Raw genomic sequence first — 23520 nt, 5'->3', positions numbered from 1 at the left:
AAAAAGACACGTTTGAGAAACTTTCGGCAGATAATATTATTATTCAATGGAGCCGACTCTTGTGTGTTCGTCGTCGAACTACTCGTGAAGTGGCTTGGTCAACCGTAGTTTTTTTATTGTTTTTGCATTGGACGTCATATTATTAGTCAACTTTCATACGCTTCCTCTATCTATACCAGTGACGAAGAGTGAATGTAGGCTACTAAGATCAGCCATAAATAATGCACATTAAATTTTGTCAGTCAAACGTATTTGTTTTCATGTGTTAGTCCAGGCGCTGGCTTTTAATCCCCCCGTTCCGGGTTCGATTCTCAGTAAGGTAACAAAATATTTATGTTATTTTCTCAGTCTGGGTGATTGTAATTATTTCTATTAGGTACCTATATTATTGATTACACCACTGCTTCACTGCACTACTGTAATTGGGCTTCATGGCTTGTTGTTAGTGTTGGTTAGTGTAGTTGTAGTAAATCGAATTTTTGACAGATTGTGGCCATTGTGCGAACAACACTCGGTTTAAGTTTAAACGCTGAAGAAATGTTAATTTCTAATGAGATTGTTAAATGATAAAAAATGACATAGTATTATAATTACAATGTAATTATTGCATACATTTATCCTACAATGTCTACAGATTGTTTAGGCTAGACTTGTAACAATCGTGAGAAATCCTTCATTTTAGACATTCATTGGGCCCATATCTAATTAAGCCTTGAATATACTATTTAACTTAGTTAGAAGCAGACTAGGAGTGGGTCTATTGTTTGGGTCCCGCATCAGTTGAAGTACGGACTTATGGTGGAGAGGATCCAGAAGAAATTTTCGAGACTCCTTTACTTTCGGCTATATGGATATTATCCGTGTGTCTGTCCGACTGATGTATGTTTAGATACTATAGTTTAAAGTTTAGAAGGGATCTTTATTTAGCTACATATTATTTTCCGACTTATACATGGAATCTCTGGCATTTTTGGAGGTACGTATTGGCTTGTGTGTCTCTGATAATTATCTTAGTGGTCGGAGGGATCCGTTGTTTGTTCTCCCAAGGTGCAGAACTAACCTGCCATTAGTAATGCCAATTGATTCCACTTAGGTGCGGGTGAATTTAGGTGGACATTGTTTTATAAGTTTTTAAAATAGGGTCTATCAACCTAGTTAACTCTGTGTGCTTCCTTGTACTTTTATATTTCTTATTTTATTATTGTATTATTTACTCACATTAAATTGTTACTTACAATTACTTTATGTCTTGTCGTGAACGCTTTGAATTTATAATTTGTCATGTCCATTATATATAAAATAAATAAATTTGAATTTGGACATATTTTTATCAAATAATATTCTTCTTCTTCTTCGATGGCGCTACAGCTCAAGTCGAGCCCTGGCCTCCTCCATCGCCGTCCACAAACCGGAACGTCTTTTTTAGTTTACTGATTTTTAGCAGCTGGTTGGCATCTTTTGTAATGTTATCACCCCATTGTGTGCACCCCATCAAATAATATTAAAGACACAATTTTTTTGATTTGTCAGAATCATTTTGTGAATAGTGATAACGTTAGTTTTTAGATGAAAACGAGTGTCATAATATTATTACTACGGAGAGATATTATATTTTGTTGAATGTTGCAAATTGCAGAAACAATACTATCTATAATATAACGCACCTACCTATTCAAATTACTTGCGAAAACTTATTTTAATCACACTGCAGTATCAGTTATGTGAGATTTAGGTAATGCAAGGTCGAGTGAAATTATTGTTAGCGAGGGGGGGTCAATCAACCGGCGGCGAGGTCGCTTCGTCTCGCCGATTATCGGCCATATCACGGTCACTGTTCCTTCTCATAGCGGGAAAATAGTTTTGTTATGTAGGTAGGTACTTACTATTAAACGTACCTATTAAAGATAAAAAAATGTTTTTATTCATTCATAATAATATGGAACCTTTTTTTGTTTCCCCCCCACTATTTCATACATCGGTTAGGTGTCTTGTATGAAGATTTGTTTTAAAAAAATGTTGTCACCGTACCTACCAGAAGACAGCAAGATTTCCTCACTAATACACGCATTTACAGTATTTTAGAGAGTTATCTTCAAAGCAGTTATTTGGCCATATAACCAGAAGGGAAAACAATAATTTGTAAATAAAATAATAATTAATGGTGGACGGAGAAGAGAGTGATCGTTAACAACCCTACGCGACCTTCCGACCAATTGAAGGGTGCTAGGGGTCTTTTAATTAGGGATATTTTTGGTGAAAGCTGTTTCCTCATGTCAGGCTCACCTGGCACCAATAGCGAAAGCTGTGCGGCTGGTCAATGCACTGCCTAGAGATGTAGAGCGGAATGCAGAAACATTTGTCATAACTAAAATTTCCTTAGCAGAAAACACTATGCAGAAACACTGTCCTTAGTTAAGATCATTTTTATTGAAAATAATACCATATTTAAAAATTCTCGTTAGGTAAATTAGGTAAATTATTTTATAATCGTTAAACGATGACAAAAATATGACAACTGCATTTTATAAATGCAATAACTATAAATACATATTAATATTTAATTATAATACTCTTATGTTTCCGTTATAAGTCATTATACGTGATTCCACAGGCACCACAAGTTTTTTTTTTAACATGGTAACACTAGCATCAAGTGTCATTCTTCATCTGGTATTTTGTATTTCTGCGGGCTGGCGTATAAAAATAAAATAATATTCTGCAAGTACATGCCAAACGAATTAACACTATCAATATCCATATTGAGATACATTGTCAAATGAATTTGAGTGTATGGACTGTGTTATAGACATGCGAATTTATTTTGACAGCAGCTGTCAGTGGTAAATGGTAATACAGAAGGGGGCGTGTTCATAACAAAAGTAGTCTATGGTTAAGGATTCCTTAACTCTATACTCAGGATTGTCTATAGTTAAGTCATCCTTTTCGGCGACTTATCCTTAGGAACGAAATCTTAGATTGTGCATTCCGCTCGTAGGCATTTTTAACGATGCATTATGTATTTTGTTTTTACTATTCTATTTTATTGTTTAATTTGTATTCTTCTTTAAGGGGGGACATGCTCGTCGAAGGTCAAAATTGAGTTTTTATTGTATTTTCAAACCATGATCCTGGACACTCCTTAAACGTTGTAGATGATCTATTTATAGAATTTTGAAGCCTTATTATCCTTTATAGTTATTTTAAACATTTGATGACTGCATGAAGTATTTTTGTTACATAAAATAGTATTCTTTTAAACCTCTCGCTCTAATATTATAGAATATAGTCATATTTCGGTACATAACTGTGCAGTGGTGCTAAGATTTTTTACATTTATTAATTTTTAAACGCATTTAATAAACCATTAGCATAATTTATTACGAGATAATTTTTGTAAAATATTCACGATAAAAAATTATATTGCTAATCTCTGTGATCCCAAATTTGACAAGAATTAGGCATTTTATTATTCAAAAAATCGGCAAGATTAACACATTTGAAGATGATTCTAAAGATACTTATTATAAGCTATGTCTTTGACCATTCAAGTGTGATAAACATCTTATAAATAATGATTGCTTTATAATAATTATTGACCTAAGAATAAGGTAGTGTTTTTTTGAAACACGCCATTTCTTTTGTCATTCCCCAGTGGTTAAGCTACAACATACGGTCGTAGCCATAAAATGACAAACTATAATTAAAGTAGGAAGTAAAATTATGTTAACGCGCGTGTTTGAACATGTACCTAACCGAATTTTTTTTAATTTTTTTTTAAACGGTACATGTTCAAACACGCGCGTCAATATCATTTTACTCCCTACTTCAATTATAGTTTGTCAATTTATGGCTACAGCCGTATGTTGTAGCTTAACCACTGGGGAATGACAAAAGAAATGGCGTATTTCAAAAAAACACTACCTTATTCTTAGGTCAATAATTATTATAAAGCAATCATTATTCATAAGATGTTTATCACACTTGAATGGTCAAAGACATAGCTTATAATAAGTATCTTTAGAATTATCTTCAAATGTGTTAATCTTGCCGATTTTTTGAATAATAAAATGCCTAATTCTTGTCAAATTTGGGATCACAGAGATTATCAAAATAATTTTTTATCGTGAATATTTTACAAAAATTATCTCGTAATAAATTATGCTAATGGTTTTATAAATGCGTTTAAAAATTAATAAACGTAAAAAATCCTAACACCACTGCACAGTTATGTACTGAAATATGACTATATTCTAAAACATTAGAGCGAGAGGTTTAAAAGAATACTATTTTATGTAACAAAAATACTTCATGCAGTCATCAAATGTTTAAAATAACTATAAAGGATAATAAGGCTTCAAAATTATATAAATAGATTATCTACAACGTTTAAGGAGTGTCCAGGATCATGGTTTGAAAATACAATAAAAACTCAATTTTGACCTTCGACGAGCATGTCCCCCCTTAACAATTATTGTTGTTTTTTTTTTTTAATTTATTTCTTTTGCTTTGTTTTTTTCTTTACTAAGTTGATTTAACTGTACTTTTTATTCATGTTGTCAACGTCTTGAATTAATAATTTGTTGTGTGCTCAATGTATCTTTTTTAAAATAAATAAAAATAAATAAAATCCAACTGCTCAACAATGGTGTCCATAAAAGTGTGGCATTAGATTCTCTTTAAAACTATTGAAGAAATAAACATACTGAAACAAAAACTGTATCGTTATGTAGTCAAAGGAGTTCCCTGACTGTAAATATCAGTCGGTTGGACCCTCAAGATCAGTGAGAAGGGTGGGGAAAAACTATTCAAATACAAGACAATGAGGCCCATGAGAATACTCAAAAAAGACGAGACTGAAACTAAAATTACAGTCAGTATCTAACTAATGTATTTCAATGGCGGCTCGCTTACGGCAAGACTGGAATCTTTCAGTTTCAAAACGCTCGCCACTAAACTGAAGAAACGCGACATGCTAGTATCCCAGTCTCCCATAACACAGTGGTGCCAATATCAGTAGGTTCGATGAAAAATCATATTTTCTTACCAAAATTGGTAGCACTGAAAGCAATAACAAGTCAACACGTCAAAAGTTAAAGATGGGCGAAGCGATTATTAATTAAAAATTTGTGGCAGAAGTTGAGAAATACCGTTGCCTGTATAATTACAGACTATTAAGATATTACGGAAAAAAGTTTAGGATGAAGTAGGAAAGACAATGGGTTTGACAGTTCGAGGTTCTGAGATTATTATTACAAGGGGGTTTCAGTAGCGCCGTGTGCGAAGCATCAGTCATTGGCCGGTTTATGAGTTCCATCAGCAACCAGTTCGTCGGATTTTAGTTTATCTATGAGCGAAAGGCCTAAGTCTTAAAAAAAACTACAAATACCAAGTCGATATTGACAAGAGATTATTGTCGGTACCGGAAATATGACAAAAACTTGGTGTAAACATGACTAATTTAAATCAATGCAACCGTATTTCACTATTGGCGCTTGAATTATGTAATGACAATCGTTTTTTTTTAATTCAGTTTCTCAACGAAGGAGATTTAAATCAGTGAACCGCAAAAATATATTTTGAAATAAGAAAATCGAAATGAAAACTGTGTTGACATCTTTTAAAGATGTGAACATAAGAACGGTAAAAAGATAAGACGCATCGAATAAAACGAAGACGCACTTAGGAAAATAAAAAAGCCGATTTTTATTTTTATCTTCGGCGTTAAGTCATGCACCTTTTCCCGTACAAACGAGCTTTCGTATAAGGGAGCTTTAAACGCGCCCTATACGTTATTCCACCCGCATCGCGTATGTCTTGCTCGTTTTATCTTTTTATTGAAGACTTACTCTTCCGAGCTTTAAATGCAGTTGTCGTCAAAGTTGTATTTTTCAGAGTCGTTCTAATAAATCGATGCAATAAATGTTATGTTACTTATTTTAATGGCGTTAAGGCAATACATACCTCAGTTGAGGCATGGTCTAAAAAGATCGTGGCTAGGCGATGCGCGGATTGCGGGTCGCGGGTGCAAATGACGCATGCCGACCGAAATATAATTTGTCATATAAATCTAACATGCGTCCATTTAATTTTCTTTTTATGAGCACTTAAAATCACTTCTTTCAGACACGTTTAAAGCGTCATAGAAAGCGGCCGTGCATATCCATGGCTGTGCATATATAACGGGTGGTGGTGGGAACTTTAACGTATGTTCTATTAGTAACAATAATAATATATTAATTGACATGTTTTCTTTTTAAAGTAAATGGGTAACGTTTTTAGTCATCTTTACACGATTTAAGAATTAATACCCCCGTCGCCATATCGAAACAAATTGACGTATTGACACCTTGACGTTCGCTCTCAGACTGCCAGCGAGTCCAAAATTTCGTCGCGCCTATAATTGAAAATTATATGCCGTTTCACTGAAGTATCGCCTTAAGGCATAAAGCCCATTGACGCAGCGAGTGCGGCGCTCGCGCAAAATTTCTACAATTGGCGCGTTAATCAACGAAAATACAACGTTATCAAATACGCCAGCGCCCACTGGATTTCACGACGCATTATACGCGCCCGCCGCATGAATCATCGTTTTTTCGCGAATCACCGCTTCTCGGCGATACGAATGAAAGAAAATACAATGGAGTCCATTCATTGAACACGGCTACCAAAATTACGCTGCTTGAGGCCTCGTCGATCGACGGGTGAAAAGCAATTATTTAATTACAGAGAAGTCATTGTTTAATTTTATTGCGTGTTCAGTTTATCGCTGGTTGAATAATGTCGTCGTAAATATTAATGACAAGCCCGAAATAATATAATATTTTTATTGCTTTGTTATGAGAGACACTGTAAAAATAATTGTTTTGTGCTGCTTGGGCCGCTTATTACTTAGGTGAAGGGTAATGCGCGGGAAGAGACGTGTGATTATGGTTATGAATAAACACTGCATTCGCCGACTTCGCCCGCTCGACGCGTTCTATGAGCGCTATCGCTAACTGATAATTCTTAGAGGAAAGATATTCGAGATTATCAATTAAAATAAAACACAAAAAGTATTATATTACTTATTCAATATAATTTAATAATGACCAGGGGCGGTTTCGTTCACTTTAATATGATATTCTCAAGTGATGTAGGTATTGTGTTTTATTTTAATTTATATTGCCGATTGTTCTAGTTTCCAAAATGTATACATTAAGACTTGGCTAAGAGATTGGAAAATTAATGGAAAGGCCAGATTCCACGTGCCAATTTCTTCGGCAGGACGCTGATCACCGATCGGCCGAAGACTGTGCACCATTACCATATATTGACTATGCAGTCTTACTTTTAACTATTTATTAATATATTAATCATAAGTTACTGTTAACGCCTAAAGGTTATGCTTTCATGGTATAATTAGGAAATGTTTTACGCATATTGACAAGAAACCCTGTTTTTACCATTTAGTTTTTCTGATTTTATAACAAACTTTAAAGCTAATACTGATATCAAAAATGACTGGTGAAAAAATAAATGCTAGATCTGACAATAAAAACTGTAAGTTTACAATGCTGATTACATTTTTTGCCCGCTTATTTCGATAATAATAATACCCTCATTGTATTTTCTATTCAACCATTTTTCTATTCATAGTCATCGATTTCTTTGTTTGTTTTTTGTTTAATGGACTTATTGTATTTTGTAAAACGATTGTTACTGTTTCTAGAAAGAACGCTTAGAATTATTTGGAGCTTTCGGATCTATATGAAAGAATAATAAATACATATTACGACTTACGATCGTCTTGGAACTTTTCTTGGCGTTATTTTGACATTTAAAAAAGTAACGTCTTAGAAATCTGACTTTAATCTCCCTTAAAATTGTCATATGCTTTAGCTATATCCTCACTACTAAAGAGAATTTTTTGAGCTATAAAAATATATAAATTTAACCGATAATTAACACACCTAGTAAAAGTAATTTTGACCAAATAGATAAGTTCTTCCTTAGTCGAGTTGTAAGGTTTGAAAATATTTAAAGATGCCATACAATGCAATAATTCTATAATAAGGACGGGGCCATTTTACAAGTTTCGATTTAATGTTCACCCTGTAATCTGTATTAAATTGAAACTATGTCCATTAAATTAAAACCGTTTGATAAACTTATAGACACATTAGAACATTTAACAAATTAGAAAATTTTCAAAACTACTACGAAGATACAAGACAATGAAGCCATTTTGGCAAAATAAGCTTAATTTTATGACCAAAAATATTATAATGTAATCGAATATACTATTTATTACAATACAATTCAAACTGAAGATTCTTCTAAAAATACTGCATACGATTAATTATAGAGTAGTAGAATTTGGACTGATTTTATTGTTATATACTTTCTTTTTTATCACGGCTGAAAAATTCGATCAATACATTGAATGCGGATTGTTTGTAGCATTTGGATTTATTAATCAATTTCGCATGATTTGCCGATGCGATTTTGTGTATTAATGTTTTCACCACAGTTTATCTTTCTTCTATCACTGAAAAACTGCCGCCGTATGATTAAATTTCATGCAGATTCGCTCCAGATGCACCTTAGAAATCCCCGAAACGTGAATGGATTATTATGAAAATAATTGCTAGGGTTGGCTGTTAATCATTCTTAATCTAAGTATTTTGTTATTATTGGAATGTAGCAGATGTACCATAAAAGGATAATAATTACCATTAATTATTATAAATTATAATAAATACCACTCATCTATAATTGCCACGGATGGAGGCCGGGTGATTAAATAAGGGTCTAGGACGATTTGGCACCGGACAACTGGACGCCACGGAATTCGAAAATAAATAGACGTTAGGTACTTATAGGTACTTTAAAAAAATATTCAGTTTTATAATTTATATTTCAATGATTGTATTATGATTTAATAGTTGGTGAGAATGTAAATATGCACACGTAAACTATGATTTAATCGTGCATATGTTTAAGTTCCAACGAAAAAAGAGTTTTTTATTTTATATAAAGCCTTAGGCATGGTAATTCTCAATCCGCGATAAATAATACATTATGTTAAGAGTAAAATTGATTCAATCTACTAGGTAGAAGATAGACAATGATTAAAATACCTCGTCTACACGTGTCTACGACAGTGCGGCGTCCAATTGTCCGGAGGCCAGTCGTCCCATTCCCTTAAATAATAATATTATGAATTATTTTTACAGCCCTGCTTGTTTCGAAAGCACATTCTAAGTCAGTTGATCAGTGACGATACAACAGCTACATTATGACTTATACTTAGTCACATTAGAATCTATTTCCCCATAAGGAATATTCTTGTCGTATAAATATATCTCCAGCAGTCCTTTGGAAAGTACTCAAATATCGCAATGTCCTTAAGGATCTAGATGGGTTTACACGTAAACTCAAGAAGGTTTTTTACCAAAGCTTTCCCTGGCATATTTCCCTCGGGATGGATATATTATACCAAATTGAAGTTTGGCTTACTCAAAACTTTTTACTTGGCCGTGTCAGTGAACTTCACTCATGATTAATCTAAGTCATTCTTCTTTCCGTTATCAGTTACTGAGGATAGGTTTTTTTTTTACTAATCTGATATTAACTTCACTCGAGGGCTTTCCAATAAACTGCTAAGGATTGCTTATTTTCCGATTGCATCAGTGTCGACTTTTTTTTATCAACAGTGCCACAATCTTATTGGGCTAACTGACTAAGCTGATATAATAAGTAGGAAATCAATCGATGTCTTATAAGCCCCCACCAATAATATTCTACATAAAACATAATAAGAAGGTTATTTCGTATTTCTGGTTAATTTTAACAATAAAAATAATGCTACCAAGATCCAAACTGCCAGCTGACAAAATATGGAAAATACAGGTGTTTAATAGATCTTCTTTATCATTCGCAACGTCTTTTAGTAGGTAGCTATCTAATACGTAAATAAAAATATAACACTTCGTCATGTTTTAAATTATTATCGAAGGCTGGCGTGGGTCCCAGGTTCGAATCCTGGGTCTGGCAAGTAGACATATTGTTTTTCAATTTCTGTATGAGTCAGGGTATGGACTTATAGGTTGAGTAAGTGGCTGACATCGATTTCTTGTAAAACAAATCTGTTAATACGAACCTCTACTCAGTGGAAGCTCATATGATCTTATTAGGATCGGACATGGTCGAAAAAAACAGTACTATACAATAAGCAATATTTCTCAATGATAATGTTGATAAGTATATTATTATCAAGTAACTTAATTTATTAACTTTTAAAATGTACCTATTTCACAACAGCATTTTCTAAGAGCTTAATCTTACAATATATTAATGTAACAGTTAAAGATTTCTCATATCTGAGTTAAATTATTTTATAACGTTGTAGTGTTTGAAAAGGTCATTTTTATACCATTAAAAATCCCGTAGTAGCCTAAATAACTGCCGAATTCAAACGAATTGCAACTTAATTTAACCTACCCCTACGTACTATAATAATATGATTATCCGATTACTAGGTACGCTGTGCATTAAACAAGGGTTTAAGATTTGACAATATATTGTAACGGTCGCTAAAGTTATGTTATTAATAGACACATACAGTACCAGCTACCAGCCAATGTTTAATAGCATTCCACTACTGACGACATGTGCAGACTATAACAACGTAGATGTGTATACCACCGTGTGCATGAAATTCCGCAAACATTTGATAGAATGCAAACTGTGGAGTGTCTGGACATCGGGAATGTACCCGGAAAAGCTTAGGGGGGGGGGGTACGAGGAGGACTTAGTCGTGCTGATAGATGTGGACGAATTTCCGTACTTCGTAGCGAGTCGCACGCTAGGCAGTTTGTGTAGATTTCCTTACAAAGAGTGTGATTACTATGACTACTAGTATCAGTGGCTACAGTTCGCGGTCATGTCTGCATGTATATAATATAGTTTTTGGTTAATTATGAGTCCATAGGAATTGAGCCGTGAAAATGTAAAAAGCGTGTAAATATTCAGTAGTTATGTTAAAATATTATATGATTTCATTGAGATTTTTAAGGGAAAGCATTACTTTTCTAATTATTATTTCCGTAAGCAGCTTACGTGAAAGTCGTTTTCAATTTAACCTTGAGGAAGCCTTCGTAACTGTATCGTATCACTTGGTTCGTATTGAATCCCTTACAGCATATCGCAGGAGTGAGCCGTCACGCACTACGCTCATCAAACAATGGGATAATAGTTTCCGTAAGAAGGAGAGTGCCCGTAAGAAAAATTTATCGTTTTCACGACGAATAGGAATTTGAGTAGGTATTTATTTACTGGTGTGGAGTGTTGGTAAAAGAATAGTGGTGTTTAATTTGTAACGCTTCGGTTGTTCTCAGTTAAAATATATTAAAAAATGACATTAGATTACTGTCAGCTTTGATACTGGATAGCAGATGACAACACACTTGAAATTGGATATGCCTGATACGAGGCTGGGTCAATAATTCCTTAGAAAAAAGCATTAAAACAGTTTTTATTTTTGTATTTTTTTTTTATTTCTCAACATAATCTCCTTCGAGCTCAATACACTTGGTAAGACGTTTCTCAATTTTTTTAAAACCGTCAGAAAAATAAGTTTTCGGAAGGTCCTCAAAATAAGCATTTGTCCGATCGATGACTTCTTCATTTGAAAAAAAACGTTGTCCACTTAGCCATTTTTTTAAGTTTGGGAAAAGGAAAAAGTCACTGGGGGCTAAATCTGGCGAATACGGTGGGTGGTCGACCAATTCGAACTTCAATTCTTCAATTTTAGCCATTGATCGTAAACATGTGTGAACACGGGCATTGTCCTGATGAAAGAGGATTTTTTTCCTGTTTAAATGAGACCGTTTTTCTTCAATTTTGTTTTTTAGCTGGTCCAATAAAGATGCATAATAATCCCCTGTTATTGTTTTTCCTTTTTCCAAATAGTCAACGAAAATAATTTCACGTGCATCCCAAAATACAGTAGCCATAACCTTACCAGCTGATTTTACGGTTTTCGCCTTCTTTGGACATGGTTTGCCTTCGCAATCCACTGCTTTGACTGTTCTTTCGTCTCGGGAGTATAGTGGTGTATCCATGTTTCATCAACAGTCACAAAGCGACGAAAAAATTCATCCGGATTGCGTTGCATGAGCGACAACAGGGCTTTAGAGGCCACCACCCTATTGCGTTTATTGTCGACTGTGAGCAAACGCGGCACCCATCTTGCAGAAATATTTTTCATGCCCAATTTGTCATGTAAAATAGAAATGACGCTACCTTTTGAGATCCCTGTAACCTCAATTATCTCACTCAACTTTAATCTTCGGTCACTTAACACCATATCGTGGATTTTATTGATCATTTCTGGTGTAGTCACCTCTACAGGACGTCCTGAGCGTGGTTCATCCTTTGTTGATGTACGACCACGTTTAAATTCATTTAACCAGTTATAAATAGTTGCAAGTGAAGGAGCAGATATGCCGTGAACTAAATCCAACTCATTTTTTATTTCCTTTGCTGTTAACCCTTTTATATTAAAATGTTTAATAACAGATCTAAACTCAATTTTCTCCATTTTCCATTTTTCCATTTTCCACAAGCAATTTTTTTTTAAATGTACGAGAAACACACAACAACCCGACCAATCTGATTGAAACTTCGCAGCATACTGAATCGGTAGTGCCGCTGCATGAAAACAAACCGCTTACAGTACTAGTCGCGCCACCTGTCGGCTTTTCTAAGGACTTATTGACCCACCCTCGTATATAGAATTTTTGAAGTTATACTTCTTTTGGCGCGTTTGGTAGAGGGTGAAATTGAGAGTTACGAAAGTGCGACACCACAACAAAGGTTTAAACGTCAGAGTGACAGTTATTACTTTAAAAATGAAAACAACAAGAAATAATTATATAATTTAGTAATATAAGTTAAAGTATAAAGAAATAAACCAGCGGAGCTCCAATAAGCGGCCCCTTTTCTCGAGTGTGTAATTTAACAAGATAATTAAAATAGTAATATTACATAATATTGATAATTACGGAATGAAGCAATACAATGATTTTAAACCAGCGGCCCTCCAATAAGCGGCTCTTTTTCTGAGTGTGTAATTTAACAAGATAATTAAAATAGTAATGGTAAATAATATTAATAAATACGGAAATAAGCAACAAGATAATTTTAAACCAGAGGCACTCCAATGAGTGGCCCGTTTTCTATTTAAATAATAAATAAATTTTAATTTACGCTGAAGAAGTATTTAACTTCTAACGCGCGTACATAAGTACACGCACCGATTTTTTTTTATTGAATGTAAATGTCGTTAAACTTTGACCGGGGATTTAATACAATACTAAATAAGCTAATCTGCAAATTCTGTGTGATTAATCATTCTCAGTCGGATTTGCCGCTGCATGATAATATGCCTTTAGCGGAAAGTCAGAACTAAAATGAGCGTGAACTTTCGCGAACATTACCCACATTCGTGACGCTGGTAACTAAGTACTTACTCGGTTTTCAAATTATCAACGCGTGTGTACCAACTATTAAGATAGCGCAGTAAATGCCGTACACATGTGGCGTAACATTGTCGTAAAAATATGTGTCATATTAGGTTAAATAATTCTACAAAAACACCTTCGCACTTTTCGTTTTTGCCTGTTTTAGTTGGAGCGAATCGCGAATCAATAAATAAAGTCGTAAGTAGGGAATCCAATTCCGAGCCAAATTTTGATCCCAGGATTTCGGGATTACACTTTAACGATCCCGGTAGTTAATATAAATTTATATACAAATAACATTGATAAAATCGGTCAAAAATAAATCTAGTATAATTTATACTATTTAAGACATTATACATACATTATATGAGATTGCTGTTTCTGATAGTAAAGACTTAATGAATGGGTTAGCGAGATTTAAAACAGTAAAGCAAATCATGGTTTATGGCCTTCATAAATCTAATTAGTCGGCCAAATATGAAACTGTCGTAAAACGTATGTGATCATGGTGGAATCACTTTGTTAAAAGTGCGAAGCATTGTTTTTTTCTAAACTTTCTCATTTTTATTGATTTATGTAAAAAAATAAAATAAATTGGCAACACATGGGTGATAAATCAAACTTCATTCAAACTCAGTTTATTTCTAATGTAGTTTTATGTTATTAAGGGTATTTTTCTGTTATATTTTCGTTTTTATTTTATTTTCCATAATAATTGATAAAAAAATCAATCCCGATAGTTACGGGATTATGTTTACCAATCCCGGGATTCATAGGTATCGAAAATAGTTCGGAATCCGGCTATCCCCGGATTGGATTACCTAGTCGTAAGTATACTTACATTATTTTCCGTCTTCACGATATTTCAAATTATGAAGATTCTGTTTCTTTAGCGAATATTATCACCAACTGGGTCGAAATTTATGCATTTCAGAGAAAAGTTTCTTTCCAATATTTGTCCAAGTCCGAGATTTAAATCGTGTTACAGCCTCTAAATAATCTCGTCGTTCTCTGCAACCATTCGACGTTCTTTTATCGGTAACCTGACAAAACAGAACGGTGACAAAACAGAACAATGACAAAACAGAACAGCCAGGGGAAAAATAAAACATTCATTGTTGTGGAATCTATTTATTAATAAAATACTTATATACTTAGAAATATAATATTAAAATTTTAAAATTTTTCAATTTTTAAGTGAAATCATTAACTGTTTATTAGGTTATTATATATAGTTTATTATGTATTATTATTATATATAGTTTATTATATATATACATTTTTTTTACAAACCCGTTATTTTGAAAATAAAACCCCTTTTTAATAGCTTGACAGAAATTATTATTAGCCAATGCTCATACAGATCACCCTGAAGTTGTAAAGAAAAAGTATGAGACCCTTAGTAATCGAGTGGCAATAGTAGTACATGATTATCAAAATCAAACAGATAACTTGAGGATTTTACGCCGAATGGCTAACATGCAGTGATTACATTATACAATTTTTATACTCTATAGTCTATATTATAATAAAAAATGCATACTATTCTGTTTTGTCATGTTCTGTTTTGTCATGGAACCCTTTTATCTCCCCGAAGTTCCTAACATCAGACGATGTCATCAGACAGCCCACCAAACGAGGGTAGTACCTAACGCTTCCTCCCCTCCCTTCGGAGGTGATAATAATTCCTAGTGATAAATACTTATTTCTTATTTATATATTATTATATATTTATACAATATTTTCTGTCTCCACGATATTTTAAATTATGAACATTGGGTTTCTTTCACGAATATCGTCGTCATCAACCGAAGGTCGAAATAGAAAAGTTTATGGGGATACCAACTCAATCCGTGTCAGCATATTGATCGACGATATTAAATATATTACCGGAATTACAAATTCTCTAATAATATTAATTTCCCGGATTGTCCAATTATTGCAAACTCAGTTCTGCAATACTGCAGTACTACAATACTGCAGTACTGCAATGATTGTTTCAACGATATCCACCTTTCCACATAGTCAGCTATATCCGATGACGCAAACTCCGTAAAGTAGCTGACTCAACTATATTAATTATTTCCTTAAATTACTATTCTTTTCAAGATATTATTTTGATTGTATAACTAACGAATCATAATTCATTGGACATGTCACTCGAATATACGTTTCCGGTCTGTTATTATCTCAATCTTCATATCGTCCCGCACAACATCTCATTGTACCGAGATGCGGACCTCGGATCCGTATCATATGTTTAGTATTGTAACATGTAACTACTGTAACATACTATTGTACCGACCGTTACGCCGCAAATAGAACTTGCTCCTGCATCTATCTTCGACTTCTTCATCATCATCCTCAACACCATGACCTACGACACGTTGACGACTCCCACAGTGGTAACTCAAATCGAACCCCACATTGATGACCCAAATCGAACCCCACAATGGTGACGCCCGACTTAAGACAACTACGCAACCTTCTAATCAGCAAGTTCAACAAGATGCTGAGGGGATACGACACAACTGTCCCTGCCGCAACCTTCTACCGGCAAGTTCAGCAAAGTGCAAAGGAGATACGAGACCCTCCAACAAGTTTCTTTCCAATATTTGTCCACGTCCGATATTTAAACCTTGTTTCAGCCTCACCAAAACTGTCCTGAGTATCAGGCCGATCATTAATTCATGGAATAGGTAGTGATGAAATAAATCGAACTAAAACAATACTCGTTATATAAAAGAATTGAATTTTATCGGTATGACGAAATATTCGATAGAAATCTATTTCTCATAACAATCGATGCGATTTTTTTACACTCAAGTGGTTTTGTATGACAGAACGGATTCCGTGATGCAAATTATTCCGAAACATACAATTATTACAATCGACATTGTCTTCGTTTATGTCGAAATTTTGATTGTACGGTTAATTCTCGATTGTAATCGTTTTCGTTATAAATTATTTGTTACTAATTATCGTTTTTCTCTTTTCGCAGGTCATGGAAACAAAGAACATGATTTACATCGTGTCAGAATACGCTAGTCAAGGGGAGATATTTGGTAAGCTATTCTATTATTATAATTACTTATTAGTTGTCTTTGAAAAATGATTATGCTATAAATAAATAAGTAAATGTGTCCTATGGTAGTGAAGCTTTTTTTGAAAGATTTTTTAAAAGCTCCTAAAATACGACATTTATTAAATTTAGTGGTTTTTACATGATCTATCAATATAACAATTAAGGGGGGACATGCTCAGCGTAGGTCAAAATGGAGCTTTTGTTCTATTTTAAAAGCATGATCCTGGACATACCTGTACCTAACCGTTTTTTTAACGGTACATGTTAAAACACGCGCGTTAACATCATTTTACTCCCTACTTCAATTATAGTTTGTCAATTTATGGCTACGGCCGTATGTTGTAGCTTAACCACTGGGGAATGCCAAAAGAAATGGCGTATTTAAAAAAAACACTACCTTATCCTTAGGTCAATAATTATTATAAAGCAATCATCATTCGTAGGATGTTTATCACACTTGAATGGTCAAAGACATAGCTTATAATTAGTATCTTTAGAATTATCTTCAAATGTGTTAATCTTGCCCATTTTTTGAATAATAAAATGCCTAATTCTTGTCGAATTTGGGATCACAGAGATTATCAATATAATTTTTTATCGTAAATATTTCACTATAATAATGTCGATATAAATTATACTGATGGTTTTATAAATGCGTTTAAAAATTAATAAATGTAAAAAATCTTAACACCACTGCACATTTATGTACTGAAATATGACTATATTCTAAAACATTAGAGCGAGAGGTTTAAAAGAATACTATTTTATGTAATAAAAATACTTTATGCAGTCATCAAATGTTTAAAATAAATATAAAAGATAATAAGGCTTCAAAATTATATAAATAGATTATCTACAACGTTTAAGGTATGTCCAGGATCATGCTTTGAAAATAGAAAAAAAGCTCCATTTTGACCCACGCTGAGCACGTCCGCCCTTAAGAATTTTGGATATATTATATACCTACAGCTTAATAGAACATTCGTGTTATAGATATCAAAATAATATATATGTCATACAAAATAAATTGTACACTGTCTATTTACGTAAAGTGGGTGGTGTTTGTTAAACTTTTTTTTATTCGACGATATATTTGAGAATGTAACATTCTTTACTGGACATACATAATTTTAAAACACCTCTAATATTTAATAATAATCTCTAATCAATAAAGATAGAGTCTCGAATCTTGTGAATTATTTGTTGAATAAAAAAAAATTATTAACATATTAGCAAATGATAGTACCTACGTTAAGATTAAAATTGTGAGAGATCCTGACGACCTTTAGGAATCACCCATTATTCATTTATTCAAACCACGAAAGCCGATCGCATTGTTGTTGTAGTACGTATGCTTCTGAGGTGTTTTCAAAATGATGTATGCTCGATCATGTTTGACATTCTTAACCCTATCGAACGCAATGTGTTTCAATCAGCTAGAATTGTTCTAATGTCTTTTGAGGGTTATTTCAACAAAAACACAAAAGTTTGGGAATCACATCAATAACTCTCCCTCCGCTCCTTTCGGAGGTGATTATTTCTAGTGCCTGTCGCTATAAAAGATTAAAATAGAATTAATAATACAAAACTTATATAAATTCTAATTTAAATTCAAATTCAATCACATACCTACTCCCAGTCGATAGTTTTTTTCACTTATGCTTAATTTGCAGATGTGTCACAACGGTGGATGTCATATCTGTGGTGTTTCGCTTTTAGAAAATATTGAGAATCCTTGAACTCTAACCTATAATATACCAGTGATGAATGTTATGCCTGGTCCACACCGGCAACAAGTCGCGCGACAACTCGTTAAATTTTATGATAATTATCATAATTGCTTAAGAAATTTTACGATAATTATCATGCTTATCGTAAAATTTAACGAGTTGTCGCGCGACTTGTTTTCGGTGTGGACCGGGCATTAGACTCGTTACATGATCATCACGCCAATTCCTTCCTGTCCATAGTCTTCCCACATGTTAAGACCCAGTCCCTTCACGATTAACAAATACTTGGTTGATAGTTAGCGAGCGGCGCATACCTACTTAAAATTCTTTGCGGCTGACATTTCGGAAGAGATTTATCGAGTGGAGTAGGTCCGATCCGTTTTTAGCGATCACTCCACAATAATGTATGGGAAGATTTTATAGCTGGCTGGACGGGAATTTATTGTCAGTAGAATTTAATCAAAGTATACCTATTATATAAGAACGTACCCACCCTAATAATCTGATATAAATTCTTTATCACTATACTTCCAGATATGACTGAGGTCTGAAATAATCAGTGTAAACAATGCTTTGATTTCGTGTTTATTGAAGTTATACTTCTTTTGGGGTGTTTGGTAGAGAGTGCAATTGAGAGCTGTGCGCGCACAAAGTTAGCTGCGAATCAGTCAGCTGTATACAAACGCAAGTTTGATAGTAAAATTGTTCCGTTGCCTAGGCAACGAATTTATTATTGTCGGCCGTTTGCAACTCCTTACGTAAACAAACGATCAGAATGGCAGTTGTTACTTTAAAAATAAAAACAACAAGAAATAATTATATAATTTAGTAATATAAGTTAAAGTGTATAGAAATAAACCAACGGCGCTCCAATAAGCTCAAGAAAAATCTTGAGTGTGTAATTAACACGATAATTAAGAGCTAGTCGAATGATCTAGGCAGTGGCGGCTCTAGCATCTTTTAGTAAGTGGGGTCAGATGGCGTGAAATATCTAATAAGTACCTACCTAATCAATATTAATCAAAGCGTAAAAAACATATCTTTTTTAGCTATTACTTCATCGTCATATGCCTCCTGCGTTCGAAAGAATCTTATTGCTACAAGAAAAACAAAATAGTTTTTTGAAGGATACACTTGCCGTCAACCATGTTTTTTGGTAAACTGTTCGGAGGTTAATGCTTTTTTTATTTTGATTAGTTCATACACAATAACTAAATCTGTTGGAGACTGGTTGATGAGGTCCTAATTGTTTCACTTCTAGTCTGTCTTCAAATGTCAATGTACTGAACTTATATTTCAATAAATGAACCACCTCATTCATCATAATACCTAATATTATTTATCAAAATTATTTTACTAACGTGAAATTCATCTATCCACAACTAGTACATTACAATTATTAATATTTAGGTAGGTAGGTAATACAAATTAATATTGATTTAATTAACTGAAATAGCACATACCTACTCTTTTTTATTATCATTCAATATAATCTAAGCATTCAAGATAATATTATAAATTATTATAGTATGTATTAACAAATATATTTTAAAACTTAAGGAGATAGATGACATATTTGATCACTTACTGGCAAACTAACTAATAAACTAAACCGATGGGTCATACTCATGGGATATGAATATACAGCCGACCGACAAGATAACTTCATAATATATTATAAACTCACACTTATGCAAGACCAGGTATTTACTACAGTGTCCCCGGTCCAGCATCGGCACATGCGGTAAAATGTGCGTAGCACGTGCAGAACGGCGTACAGATGTACGCATTGTTCAGCTTCCTTATGAATTTTGAGAATAACATTGCTTTGATTTTAAAGGGACCACCGAATTTCGACCCCGGTAGTATCGTTGTATTGTACTATGTAGGTAGAGCCAAAACTCACATAGAGCATTAGGGATGGGCCAAGAAACAAGAATCAAGGATGGGCAAACCGTACAAATAAAATATATACTTAATTAATTTATACAAAATCAATGTATTATGGTAGGAACGTATAACATGAATATTCAATTGAATATTGACTATAGAATGATGAGGGGACCGGGGTCTGTCCCCTAGGTACCCAAAGGAAGAGCCGCCCCTGGATCTAGGTAAATATTGAGTTGCTGTTTACTTTGTATTACAATAAAATAGAAAATCTCAAATACTCAAAATCTTGAATTCGAGAATTCTCGACCGACGAAAAATGTCAAAAAATCACAAGCTGTGGTCGGTAGTATTAATTATTGTCATGAGTTATTTCCCTGAATGACATGTACGAAGAAAAAAACATTCATATCTGAAGACCTCGACATTGGCAACACTGAGCAATTCCTGGCTTGTGGGAAGCGAAGTGAATTCTTGCCGACCTAGAATAAAATGAATATCAATTCAATGAATGTGTTTTTTACGATCTCGACTGAGTTATGTCGGCAATCTCCTCGTATATTAGACGCTGGAAAATTGTGTACCTATCCTCGCTGATTATACCCGTATAGATTCGCGTCAGGGTTCCGTGGATGTGCGTTTAAATCAGCGGTGTTCAAACTGTGCGTTTGACTTCCTCAAGGAAGTAACGAAGCAACCAATGGTGAAGATTTATGAATTTCGTATTGTACATTAATTCCGTTAAAGACATCGTCAAAACGTGCTAATTTTTTGTATATATTTTCCAGACATAACCAATAAATATTGAGAAAAACCGCAATATTTTCCAGAATAAAAAATATTTCGTTGGCAACACTACGAATAAATTCAATATTTCGTCCCCAATAACTTGAAAGAATCACACATGGAAAGTTACGGAATACAGTATCTTTCCTTTCAATTTTATAATCAATGTAAATTATTTTATAAAATAGTCCACCGTAGAGCAGTCATTTGACTACCGATTCGCGGGTCCCGAGTTCGAATCGAATATTGGTTTCAGTTAATTGTGCACCAGTAGGATATGATATACGTACAATAGATCGTGCGAAAAGCTAAATATTCCGTAACATAAACTCTTGATGCTGTTTTATAATTATTATCTAACAACCAGTGTTTGTTACAAAAATACCTTAATTTACTGGATATCACATTGTAATATCCATGTCTTCACAATCATCATCATCGTTATTAATCGGGGCTCGATCCACTATGCAGTGTTTCCCAAACTTTCGACATCTGTGTACCCCTTCTATAATTTTCGTAACATTGAGTACCCCTCGTCAAAAGTATAATAATAAACGAAAAATAAAATTCATTCATAATAAAATAAATAAAAGTTATATTATAAACGACATTCATTATAATCAATGAGAAGGATGAAATTGTTTATGTTGAGACAGATCATCATAATTTGCTTCCCTGGTTGTTAATTTTAATCTGAGATGGGTTCCACATCCAAGAGCCTGTCCCCCTTATTTTTTTACTTAATGTTTACAAATGCTGAAAAAGCAATTTTAAATAGATACATATGAAGTTGGAAAAGGCAAAATGTATCTCAGGACTTTCTCTGTTAAAACTGGATACACTGAGATGAGAATGATGTTAAAGTACAATACTAGTATTTTTTTTTCTTGAATTAGTCTGAAGCTAATTCCAACAATTGCTCTTCTTCCGCATGCGATAAACCTTCTAGCATGGATGTTGTATTGATGTCGTATTAATGCTTGTTGCACCAGGCGTAGCCAAAGCCCGGTGCTGCGCGTAACCCCACCAAACTCTTCCCGTACCCCAGGGGGTACGTGTACCATACTTTGGGAAACACTGCACTATTGCAAGAAACGACATACTCACCCATTGGTATTCATTCCAACTGCATGTCCACCTCTATCACATCGCGTACTCTGCTAAGTAAATACAGGTAAGTACAGTGAATATTTACAAATTATGTCAAAACAATTAAATAATTTTACATAATATAAGAGTAAATTTAGTTTAAAACTTGGGTTCTCATTTCATTAAAACCAAGTATATTTGTTTGCTCCTTTATCCATTGGTTTATTTTGTGACCTTTTCGCAATATGCCCAACATGCCACCTTTGAATAACACGTTTCACTACTCGTAGTTTTTGTATTTCTCTCAGATTAAGCTGCATATGGGCGCAATGGTGGCGCACATTCCGTGAATAATCCTTATAAACTTGCAATATTCATAAAAAAATTATCGACTTAATTGATTAAGTAAGTATCTCATTATAAAGATAATGAAGTTCAATCGGGTCTTAGATAAAGCATATTAAACATTAGCCCCTCTGGTTTATCGTCTCGTTTTTATTAAATTTTTACGAGCCACGGTGGCTGACGCACTTTAAGATTTATGGGAACGTTTAAAAACCGCTAAAAGGCCGCTTAACACGCTATACATTCTGATTCTATCAAGAAAAATGATATTCCCGAAAAGCAGATAGGCGGATACTTAGGTATGAAGCGAAAATAGATTTTACAAGCATATTATTTATAATACATTATATTTATGACTATATCTGGAAAATATTTTCAAGAGAATGGACTAGTCACTAGGCAGATAGTGATTTACGTTAGATCTGGTACAGACATATGCTACGGATGCATTAGGTATTAGAAGATTCCAAACCTAGTTTTTATATTTTCATTCGTGTTTCAACATAATAGTAATCCGCTGAATGTCGTCCACATATTATGTTATTCGGGAAACTATAGAATTCCGGAATATGTTGGGAAGATGCGAAAACTTTACTTTAAGATTTTTGCTTCTACCTACGTCCATGGTCTGTCCCGACGTAGATGGTGTTTATGGGGACACCATACAAAGTCTCCGTCGTTTGCATCTAAGTTAAGTGGTTCTCACGTGCGGCCACTAGAGGATTTTGATGCGGCCACCAGCGCTTTACAGAATAATATCTCAAAATTTTATTTAGAAAATTATGAAATTGGTTGAATACACATGACTTGTCTAAAATTTCTTTCAACGCTCAAATGATCCATAATGTTTTTTTGTGATGAGATCATGTGTGAAATAGTCCGTTTAATAAAGTCAATTCAAAAAATTGGCAACAATTGCTATATTTATTTTAACGGTTTTTCCTACTATTGTATACTGTGAAAGATCATTAGTGTAATGCACTTCATAAAAACAAATATCGAAGCCAGTTGACAGATGTAAACTTAGAAGCAGCCATGCGGCTCGCATTGGAAAAAAGGAGTACTAACATGTTCAAATGTCTTTTATTAA

The 23520-nt window shown here is 33.8% G+C and overlaps 1 protein-coding gene across 1 annotated transcript in view; it reads left to right on the top strand.

The window, feature by feature from the left end:
• The window catches only part of LOC147070989 (uncharacterized), a 366245-nt gene that overhangs the window by 114782 nt on the left and 227943 nt on the right, over positions 1–23520 (top strand). The window contains exon 3 of the mRNA XM_085949033.1: positions 16507–16570. Within this exon, the coding sequence (XP_085805159.1) occupies positions 16507–16570 (64 nt within the window). The remainder of the gene's footprint in view (positions 1–16506; positions 16571–23520) is intronic.

Source organism: Rhyacophila brunnea, unplaced genomic scaffold (assembly GCF_057557595.1).
Source record: "Rhyacophila brunnea isolate RB1 unplaced genomic scaffold, BYU_Rbru_1.0 scaffold_21, whole genome shotgun sequence".
Lineage (NCBI taxonomy): Eukaryota > Metazoa > Arthropoda > Insecta > Trichoptera > Rhyacophilidae > Rhyacophila > Rhyacophila brunnea.
The sequence above is the reverse complement of the archived record's forward strand: the minus strand, read 5'-3'. Positions and strand labels throughout refer to the sequence as shown.